Source organism: Myotis yumanensis, unplaced genomic scaffold, assembly GCF_028538775.1.
Source record: "Myotis yumanensis isolate MYYU_CA2020_CCGP unplaced genomic scaffold, mMyoYum1.0.hap1 SCAF_19, whole genome shotgun sequence".
In the NCBI taxonomy this organism is placed as follows: domain Eukaryota; kingdom Metazoa; phylum Chordata; class Mammalia; order Chiroptera; family Vespertilionidae; genus Myotis; species Myotis yumanensis.
This window is the reverse complement of record NW_027223770.1, coordinates 21,433,610-21,454,959: the sequence shown is the minus strand read 5'-3', so window position 1 is coordinate 21,454,959 and position 21,350 is coordinate 21,433,610. Positions and strand designations below refer to the sequence as shown.

The 21,350-nt window shown below is 57.5% G+C and overlaps 1 protein-coding gene across 1 annotated transcript; it reads right to left on the bottom strand.

Annotated features, from left to right (window-relative positions):
• Nucleotides 1–1,401: 1,401 nt before the first annotated feature.
• Nucleotides 1,402–19,566, bottom strand: FOXN4 (forkhead box N4). The gene is made up of 9 exons (XM_070399921.1): nucleotides 19,481–19,566; nucleotides 8,360–8,505; nucleotides 7,295–7,419; nucleotides 7,081–7,191; nucleotides 6,631–6,758; nucleotides 5,900–5,996; nucleotides 4,674–4,881; nucleotides 2,918–3,310; nucleotides 1,402–1,661 (listed from the first exon to the last, which is right to left on the bottom strand). The coding sequence occupies exons 1-9, from the start codon at nucleotides 19,564–19,566 to the stop codon at nucleotides 1,402–1,404; spliced, it is 1,554 nt and encodes a 517-aa protein (XP_070256022.1).
• Nucleotides 19,567–21,350: the final 1,784 nt, after the last annotated feature.

Below are 21,350 nucleotides of genomic sequence, written 5' to 3'. Positions count from 1 at the left end.
TCGTAACGTGTGGGGGTGTGTCCTCCAAAGCAGCCGGCAGAGCTGGGCAGACGGGCAGCACGGGGCTGTGTCTGAGGACTTAGAGATGGCTCTTCAAGACAGGGCTGAACCCCCAGTCTCCCCGGGGGCTGGCTGACCTGCTGGTTCATTGGAAAATTCTGGCTTGAGGATTGGGGAACTCCCCCCCGCCCCCACAGAAACACCTAGTTGCTCAAGCCACGAGCTGGGAGATCCCTTTCTCCTTTCTCCAAGCCACGCACCTGGCTCCCCTCTGCCCCAGCTGTCTACAGAACCCGCCACTGGGCAGGTCAGTAATTGGCAACAAGAGGGAAAAAACCACATTAAAATGGTCACAGGGCAATGAAATAAACAAGTGCCAATGAATACTCAGCATCGCAGCTTCGTCCCCCCGCACCCCCTTACCGTGTGGGCCGAGCTTTCCAGCGTTCAGTTTGCTTTCTTCCCATTGGGGCGTCTTAAATTCCAGACTCAAAGCCCCCCTTCCCCACTCATTCAACCCGATTTGCCCTTAGGAAGCCCTGGCGACCCAAAAGTGTGCCCACCCCCCCCCCCCCCCCCCCTTCGTCCACGCGGGGAGAGATCGGAATCGTGACTGAACAGTTCGGAAACTATGTGGTCTCTATGTTTTCAAAACTGGATGCTTCACAGATCAAAAGTGCTTGTTCCTTCTACAGAGCAGCCCGGGCCTCAAGGGGACTCAGAGCCCGTTGGAGACGGGGTTCGCGGAGAGCTTAGGTGTTAGGGCTGCCGGGATGCAGACCGGGACCCTGAGTCTCATTCCAGGGCTGCAGCTGGATTCAAAGAGGTGGCTTGATTGGGCTCCAATAAATATAAATAAATGTACTCGGGGTCACGGTGCCTGGCGTGGCCCGGGAATCTGCTCTATGGGCTTCTAGGAGACTACGGGAGGAGTGGGCCTGGAGGCCGGGGGCGGGGGGGGGGGGGGAGGGAGGGAGGGGCACCCATTTCCAAGTTCAGCCTCTTGCAGTCCAAGAGAAGTCAGGTTGCCACCCTGGGCCTCAGGGCCTGTCCACTCGAGGCTGCAGCAGATGGTTCATCCGAGGAGAATAAATTAAAGGGCCTTCCTTCCCACCAGGGTGTTTCCGGGGTGCAGCGAGGCGTCCCCAATGGGCTGCAGATCATGGACAGGGCCCAGCGGGAGGCCGGCTGGAGGCCTCGCATCTCTGGTCCCAGGAGCATCAGGGAGGGAGGAGGTCAGGATGCTTGTCCACTCTCCTCTGTCCTCCTGACCTGGGAGGCCCCACAGGCTTTCTGTGGAGGTGTGTGTGGGAGGCTAGGGGGTGCCAGCAGCCCCCCCCGAGAGGCTCAGCCCCCTGTGGGAGCGGGAGGAGCACTGGCCTGGCGGGCGAGGCCACCAGCTCACAGCAGGGCTATGGGCTTGTTGCCAGGGGCGCCCAGGTACTGAGAGGAGGCGGCGGCAGCCGATGCGGCCACACTGTCCGGAGCCGAGTACGCTGTGTACAGACCCGTCACCTGCAAGTCCGGGAAGGACTGATCGCTGCTGCCAGAGACGGGGGTCAGGCCCGAGGCCCCTGGCTCACAGCCGAGGGGGGAGTCTCCGAAGGCCCCCAGCGTGTCCAGGCTGAAGCCCTCGTCCTTCATCTCCTCCCAGAGGTTCCCTTCCAAAGACAAAGGCGTTCAGTGAGCTGGCTCATGTCAGACCCGAGTTCCAATCCCCTCTTAGGGAGGGGCCGGGGCCACGTGTGGGATTTAAAGTTCCGTGTTGTCGGAGAAACACCCAGAGGAGCCGGAGTCCCAGCCCGGCCCTCACCTCCCCATGGGGCACCCCTAGGAACGTCACTTCCTCCTAGAGCAGTGGTTCTCAACCTTCTGGCCCTTCAAATACAGTTCCTCATGTTGTGACCCAACCATAAAATTATTTTCGTTGCTACTTCATAACTAATGTTGCTACTGTTATGAATCGTAATGTAAATATCTGATATGCAGGATGGTCTTAGGCGACCCCTGTGAAAGGGTCGTTCGACCGCCAAAGGGGTCGCGACCCACAGGTTGAGAACCGCTGTCCTAGAGCCTCAGCTCCCCCGGATGAAACAGAGGCATCTGAGAACCCACCCCCTAAACCAGGGAGGCGTGGAAGCACTCAGCCCTCGTTCAGGGGTACCCTCCTGGTCAAAGCCGGAGGACAAAACAGCAGTTCCCTTCCTTCATCAGGTTAACACACAAGAATCCGGGGGGAAGCAGGGAGGCTCCGACACCCCCGTTTCCCAGCTACAACTAACGCACTAGCTTGCTTGCTGACTACGCTGCTCGCCTGTCCATTTTCCTCGCTAGACATGCCTGGAGGACAGAGGCTATGGGCTAGCACATAGTAGGTACACCAGTGTTAGTGAGTGGATGGACCATGAGCCTTCACTGAAACCTGACCTCTTGTTTGTCCGTTCGCTCGTTCGTACATTCATTCACTCACTCATTCATTCCCGTGCATGGAGGATGGCCGTGTGCCAGGCAGCGGGCCAGTGTGACCGGCCTGAGATTGGCACATGCAGCGGCAGCAGCTACTGATGGGATGTTTGGGGTTGAAATCCTGGCTCTGCCACTGACTAGCCAGGTGACCCTGGGCCTTCTCTTCGCCTCCGTGTCCTCGCTGGCGGAATGGGCTATGAAGCGGCCTCCCAGGCCTGCTTGTTGTGGGGTGAGGTGGGAGGCTGCCTGTGAAATGCTGGGCCAGGCCTGGTGTACAGTAAGCACCGTGAATGCATAGCTTGGTGTAATGTGCTGTTCCCAGGTGGCTGGAAGTGTCTGAAGGAATGAGCTGGGGGTGAATGCAGACAGCCCTCCTCTGTCTTCCTGCCCCGCCCCCCCCCCCCACCTTCTCCCCTGCCCCTCTTCCCATCACCCGTTCCTCCAGCCTCACCCTGCAGAGCAAAGTCCATGATGCTGGGGTCCAGGGCATCCACCTCGGGGTTCATGTCGGTGCTGATGTTGATGAAGTCCACGGGAGCCCTGCCCACGGCCGGGTGGGGCAGGGGGCTGGGGCTGAGGTCCGGCAGGGCGTGCAGGGGTGGGGTCTGGGCCGGGGCGGGCGAGTCTGGGGCCAGGTGTGCCTGGGGCTGGACCTGGTGGTGCAGGGGGACCGACTGCAGGGACAGGGTCATCAGCGGCTGGGGCGGGAGCTGGGAGACGGCCAGGCATCCGTGGGCCATGGCCACCGTGGTGGCGTGGCTCAGCACGGGTGCCTCTGGCTCCCCCGGTTTGCCAGGGCGGCGGCAGCTCTCTGGGCGGTCCGAGATCAGCTTGTCCAGCTCCTCTGCAGGCAAAGGGGAGAGGTCACTTGGCAGCCCAGATCCCCGCGCGAGGACCCGGGTGACCTGAGCAAGCCTTGCGGACTCTGTGAACCTCAGGCCCTGCACCCAGGAGATGGCATCGTGCGCTGCACAGGGTCATTGTGGGAATGTGATGAAACCCAAGCTGTGCAGGAACGAGAGGCACCTCGGACCATGACAGTGGCTCCCCTCATGGGACAGTGCCTTAGAGGGTGGCCCTGATGCTCTTGGGCTTCACTTGAACTTCATCACGGCCCTGCAAGAGGGAGGTGACGCAGGGGTCACAAGGCCCGTGAGGCTGGGATGGAATGAGCACGGAAGGGGTCTTAGCCACTCCCTGCTCCTAAGAGACAGTAGGAGGTGTGACTGCGGCCTGGCCGGGGGGCTCAGTTTGTTGGAGCATGTCCTGTGCAGGGTCCATTCCCGGTCAGGGCGCACACCTAGACTGCAGGTTCGATCCCCAGCTGGGAAATACAGAAGCATCTATAAATTATCAGTGTTCTCTCTACTCATGGTAAAGATTCTGGTATATTCCTTCCAGTCTTTCTTTCTCTCTTTATAGAGGCCCAATCCGTGCACCAGTGGGGTCCCTCGGCCTGGCCTGTGGGGTTCAGGCCAAAATCGGTTCTCTGACATCCCCCGAGGGGTCCCGGATTACGAGAGGGCGGTTCTAGGGTGATGCACCCCGGAATCGGGCTCCCTCCTCTCTGGTTCTGGGTGTGTCACCTGAGAACCGCAGCTGTCAAGTCACCTCAGCTCAGCAGCTCCTGCATTGAGCGTCTGCCCCCTGGTGGTCAGTGTGCATCATAACTAACAGTCCAACAGTTGGACATTTGCTTAGGCTTTTATATAGATAGATATCCATGTATAGATGTGTGTGTGTACACATACATTCAACTATCTAGGGAAACGAGTGTGGATATATGCATATGTGAGTGTTTATAGATGCGCATACATACAAACCTTTGATTTCTGCAGCATTAATTGGCAGAGGTAGAATAACCAGACCAATAAATGGGTACAGTGTGTAGGGTTTGGACCTATTACTTGGCCCTGGAAAAGTTGAACAACTTATGCTCCTACCCATTGCCCATGCAGGCGCCTGTTTCTCCACCTCCCGGCCCACTCTGGGCGCTACAATTTTTTAGACCCGTGTCAGCATTTCTGTGTGAGGACTAGGGATTGCTTAGTGGCTTCCACAGCTGGTCACGTGTCTGCCCAGGCCCCTCAGCCGGCGGTGGGGGTGGGTATGAAGTCACAGGAGGAAGGAGGGCTGGGGCGGGGCAGGGCGGGGCGGTGATGTGTGTGTGTGTGTTTATGGGGGTGGCAGGCGGGTCTGGGCCTCACCCGGGTGGGCCATGCTCCGGTGGATGGCAGCCAGGTCCTTCCTCTTCCACTTGTGCATCTCCTCCTCCATCCTGTCGATGCGGGCCAGGTTGAGGGCCCACAGGCAGCCCTTGCGCGAGGACCCGCTCGTCTTGTTCTCCACCTTCTCGAAGCACTTGTTCAGGGACAGGTTGTGTCGCACCGAGTTCTTCCAGCCGTCGGGCGCCGTCTGTGGGGAGACATGGGCAGCAGGCGCTCCCTCCAGAGACCCCCCTGCAAACCCTCTCTCCAGAGGGGTCTCAGGCTCGGGCCTCGCGGGCTTACAGGACAGGGTCCAACATTCCACCTCGAGTTGGGAAGACGAGAGAGAGTGGTGGGGACTGTGGCAAACTGGAGGGCCTATGTATGCTCTGATTAAAGGGGCAGCGACAGCTCAGCTCCATCATGGTTCCTACCTGAGAACAGGGCCCAGGGCTGCTGGGTTTTCCACTTTCTCGCCCACTCATGGAGCAAGCAAGCGAGAGGATGCTAATGCATGGATAATCGGTCAAGTGTATTAACTGCCAACCAGTTTTAAATGCTCTTAGTTTATTGTTCGGTAACCGGATACTGTAATGCACCTCATATGGTACCCTATTCTCTCTCTCTCTGCCCTCCCCTCCCTCCCTCCCCCCTCTGCCCCTCCCGCCACTATTTTACAATATTTCTGCTAAGCACACTGTCCAGGCTGGGGACCCCACAGCTTGGCACTTTCTGACCTTCTCCTTTGATGCCAACAAGGACAACATTACTAATGACGAAACCACGTGCCGGGAGCTGCCAGGCCCTTGACATGCAGAATCCTCGCTAACTTGCCAGCTGGGGACGACTCTCCCCATCTCGCAGGCGAGGACACCGAGGCTCAGAGAGGCAAAGGCTCTCGCCCGGGTGTGTGTCCTGCGTCCTTCTATTTTATACGGAGCCTGTGCTGAGTAGCTAGGTTGCCCCTCTGCCCTTTGCCCCCGGGATGCCGCGTGAGCTCCTCTTCATCCGTCAGAGCCCAGCTCAAATACCCCTTCTCTTTCTGGATTTTTCTGCCCGTGTCTGTGGGAGTGCACATGTGCCAGCATCCTCACGGCCAGGTCTCAGGCATAACTGGGAGCCCGGGAGGGTGGCTCGGTTCGGCCTGGGGCCATTTCTGGGTCTGACAGGGCTCGGGAGAGGTCAGAGCAGCTCTCGCACCCCCGCCCCGGCTGCGGGCGCCTCACCTTGAAGTAGGGGAAGTGCTCCTTCATGAAGCTGTAGATCTCGCTCACAGGCAGGCTGCCCGTCTTGCTGTTCTTTAGGGCCATGGCGATCAGACAGCTGGAGGCGAAGGTGGGCAGGCTAGGCATGAAGGCGTCTCGGGCCGACAGCCCAAGGTCCCCTCCGCCGGGAAGCCTGCCCTGCTTGACCCACGGGTACCAGCCCCGACACTCATGGTGCTAAGGGTAGATACCTCTTCATGGCCCTACATCTTCCCCACCCCCTGCCCTTTTTTCCTTGACCCTGGGCTCAGCCATTGATAGCGATTTGAGAAACCCCATCTTTCCCTCTGTTTATCCCTTCCCCATAATAATGTCTGTGGGCCTTTAGACTTTAATGAGGCTCTTTACTCCCCTCCTCCAAACCTTGTGAAGCACACAATACTATTGTTCTGATGACTTTAGACATCAGGGGGAACTGAGGTTCAGAGAGGCCAAGCCACTTCCCCAAGGCCACACAGCTTGTGAGTGACAGAGTGTTGTGCCCTGGGCCCAATTCTGGAGTGGATTCTCAACCCTGGGGGTCGGCTGACCACACGGTGGCCCTTCCTGACAGCGTATCACACCTGGGGGCTCCCAGTCCCCACATCCTCCCCCCCTGGAAGTCTGGGCCACCACACCTAGCTGCCCGAGGTGCCCTACAGGCATCCTTCACCCCTCGAGCCCCCCTCACCGTGGCCCACCCTGGATCTCACCTGTAGGAGTAGATGGGCTTGGGGTAGTGTTTGGGGTGCAGCTCTTGAGATGAATGCACAGCCATGCGGGGCTGGGGGTAGGGAGGTCGTGCCCCAAACGGGGAGCCATACAGGCCCACAGGAGGGCACTTCCCACAGGCAGGGACAGGGGACAGGCAGCAGAGAGAGAGATGGTGAGACAGGGCATAAGTCACTCACGGTAACCCCACCCCCACCCCGGGCTAGAAAAGCGAGATGAGGTGTGGGGTGGACAGCCCCCCGGAGCCAGTCTGGTCTGCACCCACAGCAGGGCTTTAGGGAGAACTGAAGGAAGGAGCCCCTGGCATGGACTCAGCGGGGAATGTTACTCCCATGTGCTGGGGGAGTACACAGAGGCTCAGAGGGGTCCCTGGCCAGTCGAAGTCAGGGGTGTCTGCCTCCGAGTCCAGGGCCCCTCCGAGCCCCTGGTACCTGCTGGGCGCCTCGGGGGAGCGGGAACGGTGGCTGGGAAGCCGGAGAGTACATCTGCGGTGGGTCCTGCAGGCTGGAGGGGGGCTGCCCCCCCACAGGGAACTGGGTCATCTGCAGGGGCAGGGAGAGGAAGAGACAGAGGGTCAGAGTGACTGAACAGACCCCAAGCCTGCAGGATGCCCCCTCGCTCCCCAGCCCATGCAGCAGCACTTACGCTGGCTCTGTGGCTGGCCATGGGGCCCAGGCCCAGCACGCCCGGGGGGGCCATGCCTGCCGGGCCATGGATCAGGGGCCCTGGGGTGGCTCCTGCATGGAGGTCAGCCACCCCAGCCAGGGAACCTGCAAGAGGGAAACAGAGAGACGCCGCGTAGCTGGAGGCACTGTGGCCTTGGCAGGGACAGCCCATCTCTGGGCACCTCCCTCAAGACCACGTGGTAGGGTGGAACCCAGGCCACGCGGCCTGAAGCCGGGACTCTTCACCATACCACCCCTCTGGGGCCAGGCACGTAGTAGGTGCTGGCAAATCACTTCCCTGGGGGGTGGTGATGAAGAATGGGTTGGGGATAATCTTGGGCCAGCCTCAGTTTCCCCATCTGTACCACGTGGCTACCACCTATGAGGTGGACAACTTGTTCAATGAAAGAAATACTCCTGGTGGCTCGTTTTTCAGCCACTAATGCTTCCAGGGCACGGCGATGCTTGCTTTTGCTGATCGCTTTTGCTCAGCACTTTCTGTGTCTCTAGGCATTTGATCCACTTGCGGTCACTGCCACCAGCTGCCATTGACTGAGCACCTACTATGTGCCGGGCCCTGCGCTCAGCACCTTCCATGCATTCTCTCTCCACCTCTAGGTCAGGGTCAGTAGACTGCTACGAGGGGTCAGAGAGCCAATATTTTAGGCTTGGCCAGCCAGGTGGTTTCTGCCTTTTTTTTTTTTTTTTTTTTTTACAACCCTTGAAAGATGTGAAAACCACTTGTACACAAAGGCTGTACAGAAACAGGCCTGCGGGCCCTCGTTTGCTGGCTGCTCTAGATGGCAGGGGCGGGGCTGTCTGTTCTCTGTGGAACCCTCAGCTCGCAGGGGGCCTGGCACATAGCGGTGAGCCAATGAGTGAATCACATGCCTCCGGGGACGACAGAATTAGGCACATGTCACAGATGTGGAGACAGAGGCCCTGAGCGTGGCCCGGCCATGGCCACCCCGCAGGTGGGTGGCATTCCTAGGTGTCGCCCTCCCCTGCCCCCCCCCACACCGTCCCACCTTGCCCCTGGGCCTACCTGGGTGTGCGGGTGGTGCACTGGGGCCACCCAGGTCCACGCGGCCACTTGCCATCTGCTGCAGCCGGGGCACGTCCACGGCCGTGAGCCACGACAGTGACTGCAGGTCCCCGGGAAGGTCCTCGTCGCCTGTGGTGGCCAGGAGCCTGCAGGGAGGGCAGGCGCTCGGGAGGGGCGGGAGCTCAGGCCAGCTCCAGGGGCTCCCCTACCTCTGGAGTCTCCCCCTTAGCCCCTGACCTCCCCGAGCCTCCCCCACCCTTCAATCTCCCCATCCTGGTCCCAGGACCCTCCCTTTGGCAGCCAGACTACACAGCCTCAGATCATTCCTGCGTTCACTCTTCTAACACGTTCCTTAGCCCCGGCCCCAAGATGATGAGCACTAATGTTTGTTGAGCACTTACTATATGCCAAGCACCATATCAAGTCCTTTCGAGGAATTAGGCCATTGAAACCTTCCCGGTTAATCCATAAGGCAGGTAGTATTATTGTACCCATTTTACAGATGGGGAAACTGAGGTAATGGCATCTGCTCTCAAAAAGCATAGTCCCACTCGAACCAGGAGGTCACAATTTGATTCCCAGACAGGGCACATGCCCAGGTCGTGGGCTCTGTCCCCGGTGTGGGGCACACAGGAGGCCGCTAATCAATGATTCTCTCTCATCATTGATGTTTCTCTCTCTCTCCCTTCCTCTCTGAAATCAATAAAAATAAATTAAAAACATAGGCCCATTCAATCCCCAGAGCAACCCTGACAGGTAGGATATGCTCATATTCCCCTTTTACAGATGGGGAAACTGAGGCTCAGAGCACCGAGTCCACTGGAGGCTCCACTTAGGACCCATGCCCCCCAGCCCAGAACAGATTCATGAGCCCAAACAGCACCTTCCATGGAAGGAGAAAGGCTGCCCAGTGAGGATGCCAGGCAGGTGCCCGATCTGCGAGAGCACTGGGCCCACAGCAGCACCTCGTCCAGGCGACAGTGTGGCTGCACACGGGCCAGGAGCCCAGCCCATGCCCACACCTGCCCCCCTGAGCCAGGGGCTGTCTGGTTTGTTGCCGGCAGGCCCCGGGTCCAAATTCCAAGCTCCAAGTGCCACACATAGAGCTGGAGAGGGAGAGAGAAAGCGGGAAGAAATGCCACCTCTGCTTCTCTCGGGCACGTGACCGGGACCCACAGACGGGCACCGGCCTCCGCCCCCTGCCACCTGCAGGGCCCCCCGGTCTGGTATTCTCGCTCTCCTTCTCTCTCTTCCTGTCTCTCGCTTCCCCCTTCTTCCCATGTCTCCTGCTCTCTCCTTCCCTGTGTTTTAGGGCCACAATTAGCGTTGCCATGGCCACTGCTGCTCAGTTGTCACAGGGCCTGGGCCCACCAAGCTGGCATCAGGTGACGCCCAGCTGCCCGGCGATTGGCTGCCTCGCAGGAAAACACGGCCTGGAAATGATTTGAAAACTCGGCCGGCCCATGTCAGCGGCAGCAGTTGGCCCGGCTGCTGTCCGCCCCCCACGGCCCATTGTGTGACAAACGACTGTTGCCCCTGTGGCACGTGGCCCCATTGTCCTGGGGTCTCAACGCCATTGTTTCTGCAGCGCCCCCAGCTGCCGCCCCTTGGGCCACTTGTAACTCGTCTGGCCGAGTGACAGCCACGGCCCGGGCCTGGGTGATGCCATCTGTCCCCTCGGCCCGTGGAGACCCCAGAGTGAGGCTGAGGGAGAGAGCCGGGTGTGCCACCTGCTGTCAGGAATGCCTGGCTGGCTCCCACCCACCCCTGCTCACCCCAAGGCCGGCCCACCCATGGCCCAGCTTCTGGTGGTGGGAGCCCCACTCTCGCTCAGCAACCTGCTGTAGCTCCCACCGCCCTCACTGCTCTGCCTGGCGCTGGGGCCACAGGGAGGAGTGGAAGGAAGTCCCTGCTGGCAGGTTTCTCAAGGTGGGGGCCCCATCAGAGACCCAGATGGTGGTGGGGTGGCTTGTAAATAAACCAGGTTCCTGGGTCAAACCTCTGGTGGTGGGTGCATCTCGCAGGCAGTATCTATGGTGGTTAAGGGCTTGGGCTCTGGGTTCTAATCCTGGTCTCCACTTACCTGTGGGCCACTGACTCAACCTCTCTGAGCCTCAGTTTTTCATCTGTGAAATGGGGATAAAAAGTTCCTATCTCATAGGATGTTATGAGGATTAACTATTACTGCATGTAAAGCACTTGGAACAGTGTCTGACTTAGCTGTCATTCATATTAATATCATTAATGTTCATGATCAACTTAGGGCCTCAAGGGAGTGGAGGACTTCGAAGGTTTGGGCTCTGGGGGTCACATACACCTCCTGCCCCTGGGGTTGCTCCCACTAGGGCTTTCGTTTGTTGAGCACTTCTGTATGCCAGAGCCTGGGCTACATTCTCCCTCCATTTTACAGATAGGAAAACTGAGGCCTGAGCAGTCCCGTCAATGCTCTGAGCACCTTTAGTGTCCCCCCACCTGAGCCCCAGGGAGCACCCTGGTTAACCACACACCTCCACCTTCTCCCGAGCCCCGCTAATGTCCCCAGGAGGGCAGGGGCTGCACCCCCAGACCTTGGGGCTACCCCAGGTCTGGCAGGGAGGAGGCCAGGACAGGGGCAGAGCCCCCTGCTGGGTGCAGGTGGCCCCAGGAGATCCTGATGCTAAAGCAGGAACCACGCACCCCCTGAGGGAGGAGCTGGACCCCTAGAGTCCAACCCAGGGCTGGGCACACAGTGCTCAGTAAGTCCTCATGGCTGCACAAATGAGCACACAGACCCGGGTTTCCCAGATGCCCCTCCCCCACCCTCCCCCGTGGACACGGCTTGGGGTGGCGAGCCCTGAGCTAAAGTGGGTTACGTGTTTGGTCTCATGTCAAACTCACAAGAGTCTGATCAGACAGGTATTGTTATCATTACTGCCTTCCCATTTGCCAGATGGGGACACTGAGGCCAGGGAGGAAACGGGCTTGTGTAGGGTACCCCAGCCAGAGACTGGGTTCATTATAGCCCGCTGTCCTTTCCCCTGCCCTGCAGGAGTGGTTGAAGGACGTGCTCCGTGCGTTCCAGAAAATCCTCGCACTGTGCCAGCCGATAGGGAACCACTAGCTGCCTGTGGCTATTTCCATTTAAATCCATTAACAATAAAATCACAGACGCAGCGTCTCTATCACACCAGCCACATCCAACGTGCTCCGTGGCTGCCACAGTGGATGGTGCAGAAATTCCTACCAAGAGGCGATGGTCTAGAACATTCCTTTTGGCCTTAATGGAAAAATCTGTGGTGTTTCTACATCGCCTGATCACAAGTACAAATCTGAGTTAGGTTTGGAAATTTCAGGAGCTGACTTCATGGGATTCTGAGTTTTAGTATGTTTCCTTATAAAAGATCCCCCAGCAAAAAGGGAGAAAAAGGCAGATGTCTGTAACACTGTCAACAATAAAATAATAAAAAGAGTCCCCCAGCTCACCCCCTCAGTGAGGAAGCGACAGGTCAGGGCTCTGGAAACCTGGGAGCTGGGTACGGAGGTCACACACCATGTAGTGAGCTCCCTGTCCCAGGGGCATGCAAGCAGGAGCCAAGGGCCCCTGTTGGGTGAAAGGTGAGCCCACGCAGCCTCCAAGGATCCTGTAATTCATGGCAGTCGCGTGCAGGTAACCCCCTCATTGCATTCCCAACGCGTTACCATCCTGGCACGCTTCCGTCCCTCCGAGCCTCAGTTTCCCCATCTGAAAAGCAGGGGTGACAGAGGAGAGGTTCCCTCCACACAGCACTGGCGCTGGGGCTCCAGGAAGGCAGAGTAGCACAGTGGTTAGAAGCAGGCATGACCCCAAGGCGGGTGGGCCCCGCCTGCACGCTTCCTGGCTGTGTGAGCCGAGGCAGGTACCTCACCTTCCCTGGGCCTCGGTCTCCCCGTGTATAAAATGGGAATAAAATGGCACCTACTCTACACGGGCTGCGGACAATACGGTAACAGTTCACTAAGCGTTGGCTGAAAACGCAGCGGACACGGCTAGTTCAGGGTTTCAGGAGTGACCCCTGACAATGCGCCTTCCTCAAACCACGGGGGGACCTGTCACAGACAGGGCTCCCCATCAGTGCGCGGCCAGCTTTGGGGGCAAAAAAAAAAAATACAAATACCTGTCCGGCACTTCAGAGTCCCCTCCCGATTCCGGAAGCTGCCCACAGCTCCCCACTCGACGCTGGGGGCACTTGTTTCTTTCCAAAGCTCAGCCATATCCATCTTTTCCTTATGAACACACACACACACACACACACACACACACCCCTAGGGGGCATCATCTCCCCTTTCACAGATTCACAGATAGGAAAGGTGAGGCCGACCAGGTGAATGTGCTTCAGCTGCCTCCTGGCAGCAGCCCCAGGTTCCTCCCCAGCACCTCCCACCTGCCCTCCCTAGGCCTCAGTTTCCCCATCCGGAACACAAGGGGTTGAGTCCCTTCCATCTCTGCGGGGCTGCCACTGGGACGCACAGCCTGCAGGGCACCTGGGAAATGGGGAGATGCTGAGGGGTGGGAAACGGTGGGGGGGCAGAGCCTGGTCAGGAGCGAGGTGGCACCCTGGGAAAACCAACACCAGAATAACATGTCATCAGGGTCGTGACGCAGCCAGCATTTCCCGAGGGCTCCTATGTGCTGTCACCGCATTGTCCCGCAAGCCCTGGTGGGTTTGCTCAGAGGACTCTGGCTCCTCAGAAGGCCCAGGCCCAGGCCCTGCGTGAGCCCATCTCAGCCGGGGAGCCCAGGCCACGTCCCCCCTCATTGTTCTCTTTGTGGCGTTTGTGTCGTGGTTATGAGTGTGGGCTCTGGGGTCGGCCAGGCCCAAGTTTGAATCCCACCCAGACACTTAGTAGCTGTGAGCCTTGTCTGCCGTCATCTGCCTCTTTGAGCCTCGGTTTGTTCATCTGTTAAATGGGGGCGCTAACACCTATACCCATCTCACAGGGGATTTGTTTTGAGGATTGGATGAGCCCATGCAGGCAGGTGCCCAGCTCATCAATGTGCACTGCACAGCAGAGGTTCCGTTACGGCAAACGTCCTCTGAAGAGTATGGATTCAGCATAAAGTGGCCTCCGTAGGGATGGCCACTAGCAGAGTGTCCAAAGCATCTCACAAACAGTGCCAGGCCCTGTTCCGGGAAGTAGACAAAACTCCTGTCCAAGGAGCTCACTTTCTAGCGGGCCTAGAGGGAGAGGAGGGAGAACTACCCCATGGCGTACCCACCTTCCTGCCAGTCCTCTTAGCTCTGCACCTTCTTCATCTCCTGACGGCCTGTGGGGTGGCTACTGGTCATACCCATTTCACAGATGGGACGGCTGAGGCCCAGAGAGGGGAAGAGATGCCCCTCGGCCACACAGCATGTCAGCAAAGGGGCTGGGCTTTAAACCACTCACCCTGGAGCCTCTTCCCTCAGCCTCTGCCAGCCTGGCTGAAGTAAATGGGGAAGAGCAAACCACCGTCATACCATTTTTAGAAGAATCTGCTAGGTGCCTCCACGGTGGCAGAGCCATGGTCAGGGGACCCCGTGGTGGCCCTGGGGGACGTGAGACACCCCTGGCTGCCATCCTACCCTGACGGGGGGACCAACCTGACAACCTCAGCCATGTCCTTAATCAGTCATGTTGCTGGAGGGATGGAAGATGAGCCAGGGGAGCAGGGCACTAGAGGGGTGAGCCGAGAGAGACCTGGACTCCAGTCCTGGCTCCACTCCTAATGGGGGGTCCTTGGGCAGGCGGCTCGATGCCTTTGAGCCTCCGTTTCCTCCTGTGCAGAACAGAGGTGATCAGAGTAGGTAAACCACGGGAAGAGTGCAGGACAGTGAGCGGCTCAAGAGCTAGAGATGCGCTTATGAAACACCCAGCGGCCAGAGTGGCCTTTCAAAAGGGACATCAGAACCTGTCACTGTCCTGAAAACTTGTCAGGGAGCAGGAGTCCAGCCCCTTGCCATGATCTGGCCCTTGGCTCCCTCCTTCCCTTCTCTTCCTTCCCATCCCCTCTGCTCTGGCAAACCTGTTTATCTTTTAGTTCCTCCAATAGTCTGTTCTCTTTGCACATGCTGTTCCTTCTACCTGAAATGCTGTTCCATGTACTCATTCCCGGCAGGCTCTTTCTCAGGCTTCTGATCTCAGCCTAAACGTCCCCTCCTCTGAGAGTCCCTTCCTGGCCACTCCCGAACCCTAGTGGCCCTTTACTTTGCATTTATACACGTTTTGAGCCTCACTCTTCAAGGGTCAGGATGGGGAGCCCTCTGTTTTGTTCAGCTCCCCGAACAAGGCCTGGCAGCCTGGGGACACTTATTACATACCTGCTGGAGTAGACAAGGAAGACAGGGCCTCCATCCCAGCTCCAACGTATCTTGCATGCCGTCTGCCCATTTAGATACCACTGCCCCCAGGAAGCCCTCCCAGACCAGTCAGCATCTCCCAGTCTTTCATCCCCTAGAATGATCTCTGCCATTCTTGTCTACACGTGACACAAACTCCCACAATTACCCATTACTTTTACTCGGGCATCTCTTCTCATCTACATCCGCCTTGTAGACGCTAAACTCCTGGAAGACAGGGATAACTTCGTCCTACACCCGAACAGACTCAGAGGACACCAGTCCAGGCTTTCATTCTCTCCCAAATATTTGTCCACCAAGGCGAACTGGACCCCAGGGCCCTTGCCCTGTCTGTACGGTGACATGTGGTGGTGTTCTTGCAAAGGTGCCTGCACAGGGCCACACATATTTGTGGATGGAGTACAGTTCTGTGGGGATCTTTGCCTACAGAGCTGAAGTCAAGCCCACGGCGAACCCTTTATTTCCTATCTTGGGGTTCCTTAGAGTTGATATAGCAATTGAGCAGCAGAAGGAACATCTGTTGGGGTCACAAATCCCATGTCAACCCCTTTGTAGCTGTGGGACCTTGGGCAAGTCACTTCACCTCCCTGCACCTCAGTTTCCTCATCTGTAAAATGGGTTAGTAACGATGATTCCCAGGACAGAGGGCGGATTAACTGTAAGACAGTGCCCAGCATACAGGAGGCGCTCAAACCATGATTCCTCCTGCCTCCTCACTGCGTTCTCTCCTCTTGCCTTTCATGGTCACTGGGAGGGATCTGTCCAGAAAGCACTGTCACTAGGGGGTCAGATGACCCCCCCAGCGGTGCCGAGGCATGCGGGGCCTCCCTGGGATATCACCTCCACGCTGGTTACAAGAAGCCTCACCTGCCTCCTCCAGATGTGGTTAGTCAGAAACTGTTACATCACCACAGACTGTCCTTGTTTCCAATTCAACCTTTACATGGAAGGGATTAAGCATTTCACAGGGGTGTTTATTTAGCCAACATAGCTTTTGTAGCCGTGTCCAGGAAAAAGGAACTCTAAAGCAAGCGCAGAAATGCCCAACTGGGCCGAGAGGGAGCATAATATGAAATGATTACATTAGGAATTAGGAAAGGGGAATCTTCCCTTTCTAGAACTTGGCTTGGGACGTGTGTGTGTATCTGTGTGTGTGTGTGTGTGTGTGTGTGTGTGTGTGTGTGTGTGCGCGCGCTGCATGCATGTTTCTGGGGGTGGGACTGCAGGACCCCGAAGGAGGGCTAGACCTCAGCAAGGCTGCCCTCTTCCTTGCCCACAGTGTAGACTGAGGAGCTGCTCAGGCACCAGGAGAGTGAAGGACTGTAGGATGTTGGGATGGTCCCGCCTCTGACAGATGGAGCCCACACGCTCTGCAAGGAGGTTACAACCGATGGGGGTGGGGCTACACTGACGGAGTTAACCATCGCCATACAGAGCTCAGCAGGGGGGGTGAGGAGGGGGAGGTTGGAGGAAAGGCAAGCGGTGTCCGCCCATCTGGTCCATGGGACAGAATTTTGTCATCACGATCATATAGCCTGGATGTGTTATATATCTCACACGATGTTCACCCAGCCACCCATCCACCCAATGAGTATTTATTAAGTATCTATTGTGTGCCCTGCGCTGTGGTTCACAGATGAGAAAACCATTGTCCAGCAAGGAGAAGGGGTTTTGCCCAAGGTCACCTAATTTCTGAGAGGAGGGTCTGGCATGGTCCTGGGAGAAGGTGAGGGCCCGAGGAGCCAGCAGCCAGCCTTCGCTCGCCTCTCTGGGCCTCAGTTTCCCAATCTGTAAAAGGGGGTTGTTGGACTCGACCTCTAGAATACATTCCAGAGGTTGAGGCAGGTGGTTAAAATCTGTGGTCCGGCCCCTTCCTGCGTGCATGCCTTTGGGCGAGCCGCCTCCTTGTCTAGAAGCTGGGATAATGCCAGGACCTGTCTCACGGTTGTTGCCATAAAGATGAAATGGGATGGTGCACTGGCTAAGGAGCTTAGCAGGTGCCCGGCACACAGTAGGTGCTTAATAACGATTTCTTAGCGCTTCTAAGAGGCTTTGAGCCAGGGGGAAAGCAGCTAACCCACATTGAGCACAAGCCGTTTGCCGTTGCCCGGGAGGTCAGGGCTGTCCCAACCCCTGGCCCCTGGCCACAGGGTTGCAGGCGGGGAGACTGCTGCCAATTTGTTGTCTAGGCCCGGCCACTGACTCCCTGGGGACAGGGCGGCCGCCTCCAGCTGCTGCCCACTCCCCCCACCTCCCCGAACACAACCATTGAAAGTTAACGGCCATACTGGGCCCCTAGGGATGAGGGGCAGACGGCTGCGAGGAGCCTGTGTGGGGCGCTGTGAGGGGGCTGGAGCCAGGCTGGACCAGCAGTCCTGAGGGGTCCTTGGAGCCATTCTCGGAGGCCTGGGAGGCGGGTGAGAAGCCCATAAACCTCTCCAGGGCCATTACGCAGGGGAAAGTGGGATTCGTGGGAGGGGGAGGGTGGGGAGTTGGTGTATGATCATGAAAACGTCCCCTCTGCCCCAGGCCTGGCTAAACAACTTCTCTAGATGGGGCGCAGAACCTCCTAATAACCTGAGAATTGGGTTCTCCCATTGCTCCGCTGCACAGATGAAGAAACTGAGGAACAGAGAGGGCCAGTGACTTGTCCAGGGTCACACAGCTGGGAGGTGGTCGGACCATGTATTCTGTCCCAGCACCTGTGCTCTTTCTTCACCAATGGGGCATGGGGGTTGGCAGCCACCATACCCTGCAGGGGCCACAGCCTCAGGTGCAAGTTCTCACTGTGCCCATAACGAGCGGCATCACCTTGTGAAGCCATTTAATCTGGTCGGGCCTTGGTTTCCTCATCTGCCAAATGGGCACAACAGTGCTACTCTGATGGGGTCGCTGTGGCCCAGGTCAGGCAGGTGATAAGGGTTAAGAAACCACCAGTGATGATGATGATGATGGTGCTGCTGCTGCTGCTGATGTCGTTCTGCCTTCTGGACATATTAGCTGTTTCACGTGAGAAAACAACCCTGCATCCATGTGAATGACAAAAACCGTTTGTCCCAGGATCATTCCATGGGCAAGCAGCAGAGTCAGAAATTGTTATTTAATCTTTATAACAACTCCAGGTCGTGGGTGCCACCTCTATCCCCATTTTATGGATGAGGAAACTGAGGCTCAGAGAGCTCCCCACAGCCAGAGAAGCGGGGATTCTAACGGACTCCAGAGCCCAAACTCGCAGCCCTTACGCTGCCCCCACTCCGCCTGCCATTATTTAAACCAGGGGTCCTCAACTACGGCCCGCGGGCCACATGCAAATACAAATATTGTATTTGTTCCCGTTTTGTTTTTTTACTTCAAAATAAGATATGTGCAGTGTGCATAGGAATTTGTTCATAGTTTTTTTTTAAACTATAGTCCTGCCCTCCAACGGTCTGGGGGACAGTGAACTGGCCCCCTGTTTAAAAAGTTTGAGGACCCCTGATTTAAACCCTTGGGCGCTGGCGGGAAACCCAGAGGTCTTTGGTTGTATGATCCTGGGAAGGGCCATTTCATGTCTCCGGGCCTCAGTTTCCCCACCTGTACAATAGGACTCATTAGAGCAGCATCCCAGGCTGAGGTGAGTGCTGGAAGGGAGGGGCTGGCATACAGCAGGTGCTCACCAGTTGCTGTGTGCCTGGCCCACACCTGGGGTCACAGCTCCACACACAGCAGGCTCCCGGCAAATGTGTGTTTGAATCTGTGCCTCATCTGGGTCTCAGAAAGCAGCCGCCAAACCCACCGCCCTCAGGGAGCCACCTCCCTCTAATCGAGGTGGGGCGGGGGGGAGTCTTCCCTACACGGCACCGGAGGCGGATGGGGGATGTGAGGTGACAGCCTGCTCATCTCAGGCCGGCCCCTGTCCTGCTCCCACTCCATAATCTGGTGCTTGCCATGGGGGTGGGGCTGGGAACCATGTCAGGCCTCTCCGAGCTCAAGGGAGAGAGGTTGTGGGGGGTAGAGGGGGCATTCCAGGTCCTTCCTTTTTTCTTCTAATCCCTCCCATTTGCTGTGTGATCTTGCACAAGCCCCTTCTCCTCTCTTGGCCTCAGTTTCCCCATCTGTAAAAGAAGGGGCTGGACTAGTTGAGCCCCCGAAGGGTCTTTCTAGGCCTGAGGTTTGAAGAGAAAAAGGTGAAGCCTCCCACACATCCCACCTCCACACCCGCACTTGTATTTCCCTTCATCCTGTCTCAAGAAGTCCTGTATTTTGGCCTCAGTCTCCATCTCATGTATTCTTCAAACACATGAGACCTAGAAGGGACCTTAAGACCATCTAATTCAAGAGCATCATTTACCTGACCAGGAACGGAGGCCCAGAGAGGGCAAGGGATTTGTCCAAAGTCACACAGCCAGGAGTAGAACCCAGGAGTGCACCAAGGAGGAGGGAAGCCAGACCCCGATTTTGGGGGCATTTCCTGGAGCCCTGTTAGGGCCACTGGAGGGGAAGCCATGGCTGCTTTTGTCATCTTAACATTCACCAGGATGCCCAGTCTCTAAACCAGGCGAGGGCTTCTCTTGCAAAGGACAAAGGACCACAGGCATTTAGAGATCCCACTGCTCCAGGCCACGAGCTCAGCACCCTCAGAGAGACCAGCCTTGACATCAGAACGTCCCGGCTCTCCTACAGAATCCCACAATGCAACGTAACAATCGTTTTCAGGAACCGTCAACAGCACGCACCCCTTTACACAATGATGAAACATATCGTTTGTTCTGGTCGAAGCCCTCACCTGTATTCCTGCGGAGAGCGGTGATGACTTGGCCCTGAGTGTCGAATAATTCCTGACATTATGGATGAGATGTCACTTTCTATCATCTCCTTGGAGAAAAGACAAGCAGAAAACAAAGCTGCCGTGAGCAACGATGTGGACAGGGCAAAAACCACCGCTTTCCCACAGTTCACAGGGACGGAGCTCAAACAACCAACAGTATACGAAAGAAAAGAAAGAAAAGAAAAGAAAAGAAAAGAAAAGAAAAGAAAGAAAGAAAAAAAGAAAGAAAGAAAGAAAGAAAGAAAAAGAAAGAATCAGGAAGAAAAAAAAAGTACTAGAGAATTCCTGGGCGTCCCAGGTCACTTTCCCAGGGCAATTCCACAGGGTTTTAGAAGCGAAGGAAGAGAATGGAATGAAATTCCAGGTTCTTTCGAATGAATGGGGGAAGGGCAGAGGAAGACTCTAGATTCTAAATGTCAAGACTTCGGAAATGGGGACTCGAAAAATAGAAATCAGAAAAACCGGATTTCTTTTCCCAGGCTAATATTTTCAACCGCATGCAGTTCTGATCACTTTGAAAATAAAAAGCAAGAAAGGACAGCTGGAGGTGCCGTGCTGGTTTCTCTAGGGGAGCCCAGTTCCTACTTGCAAAAGGAGGAATGCCCGCATGGCTCCCGCCCTGGAAATGCCTTCAGAAATGCCACCTGCCCTTCTCAGCAAGCCAATCCAACCCCCACCCACCGCTGCCTTCAACAACAGCCTTTAAAAAAAGAAATCTTTCCTAAATTTCTCAAAGCCTGAAACGTACACAGAAACCCACCAAAGACTCTCAGATCCGCCCCAAAAGTCATTCAGGGATTCCCGGGAAGGAAAAAAATAAATAAAAATAGAGCAGAATAAGGCAGCCCCCGCAAGCCCGGTGCACGGGTCTCCGCGCTGGAAATGCGATGCCCGGCACTTCCCGGGAGGAGGGAGCACAGCCGACCTTGCATGGCGGTACCTGGAGCCAGTCCTCGCCGGGCCGCCGTTACCCGCGCTCCTGGGGTGGGCGAGGGTTGCGGAGGGGGACGCCCTCGCGCTCGCCCCTCGCGTCCTGCAATTTGGTCGCCGTCGCAGCCAGAACCGTTTTTAAATTTCCCTCTCTGGAGCTGTCCAGCTCGGAGCATGCGCAGTAGCCCCGCGGGGGGTCTTTCCCCCGAGGGTCAGTTGCAGGGCAGGGTCAAGGGGATTGCAGCCAGCGGAGCCTTGCGCGCCTTGGGGCTCCAGGTGGGGCGGGGCGCAGGGGTAGGGACACCCCTCTTCACACTTGGCCCAAGGTGGCAGCAGCTACATGCCTGCGAGCTTGCCTTGAGGAGCGATTTAGGCCAAAAGAATTAAATTGCAAAAGGATACTTGGGTGCATGAAAACGTGCAATCCGTCCCTGCCCAGCGGGAAGGGCGGTGGGCGGATGGAGAGATTGCAACCCTCTTTCTCCCCTAAAGAGGGGACGGGCCAGGAGGCCGAGTCGGGGCCGCAGGTAGACCGGATTCCGGCCACCTGTCCCTTTAAGAAAGTTGCGCCCGGGCGGGCGGGCGGCGCGGGGCGGGAGGGGACCGCGGGGCCGGGAGCGCTCGCGCCGGGCGCCTCCACCTGCCGGGCAGCGAAGGGGGGCCGGGCGGAGCGCGGCGGCCCGGCGCGGGGGGCGCCCCCGGTCTGTGCGATGCGCCCCCCTGGCCCGCGTGGAGAGTGAGTTGGCCCGGAGCGAGCGCCGCGGGGATGGGCCGCGGCCCGAACCCGCAGCGGCGGCGGAGGCTGCGGGGCTCCGGGTCCGGAGCGGCGATCGAGCCGGCGGAGCCGTTGGGGGCTGCGACCCGCCGGTGCGCCCGCGCTCCCGCCTTCCCGGCCGCG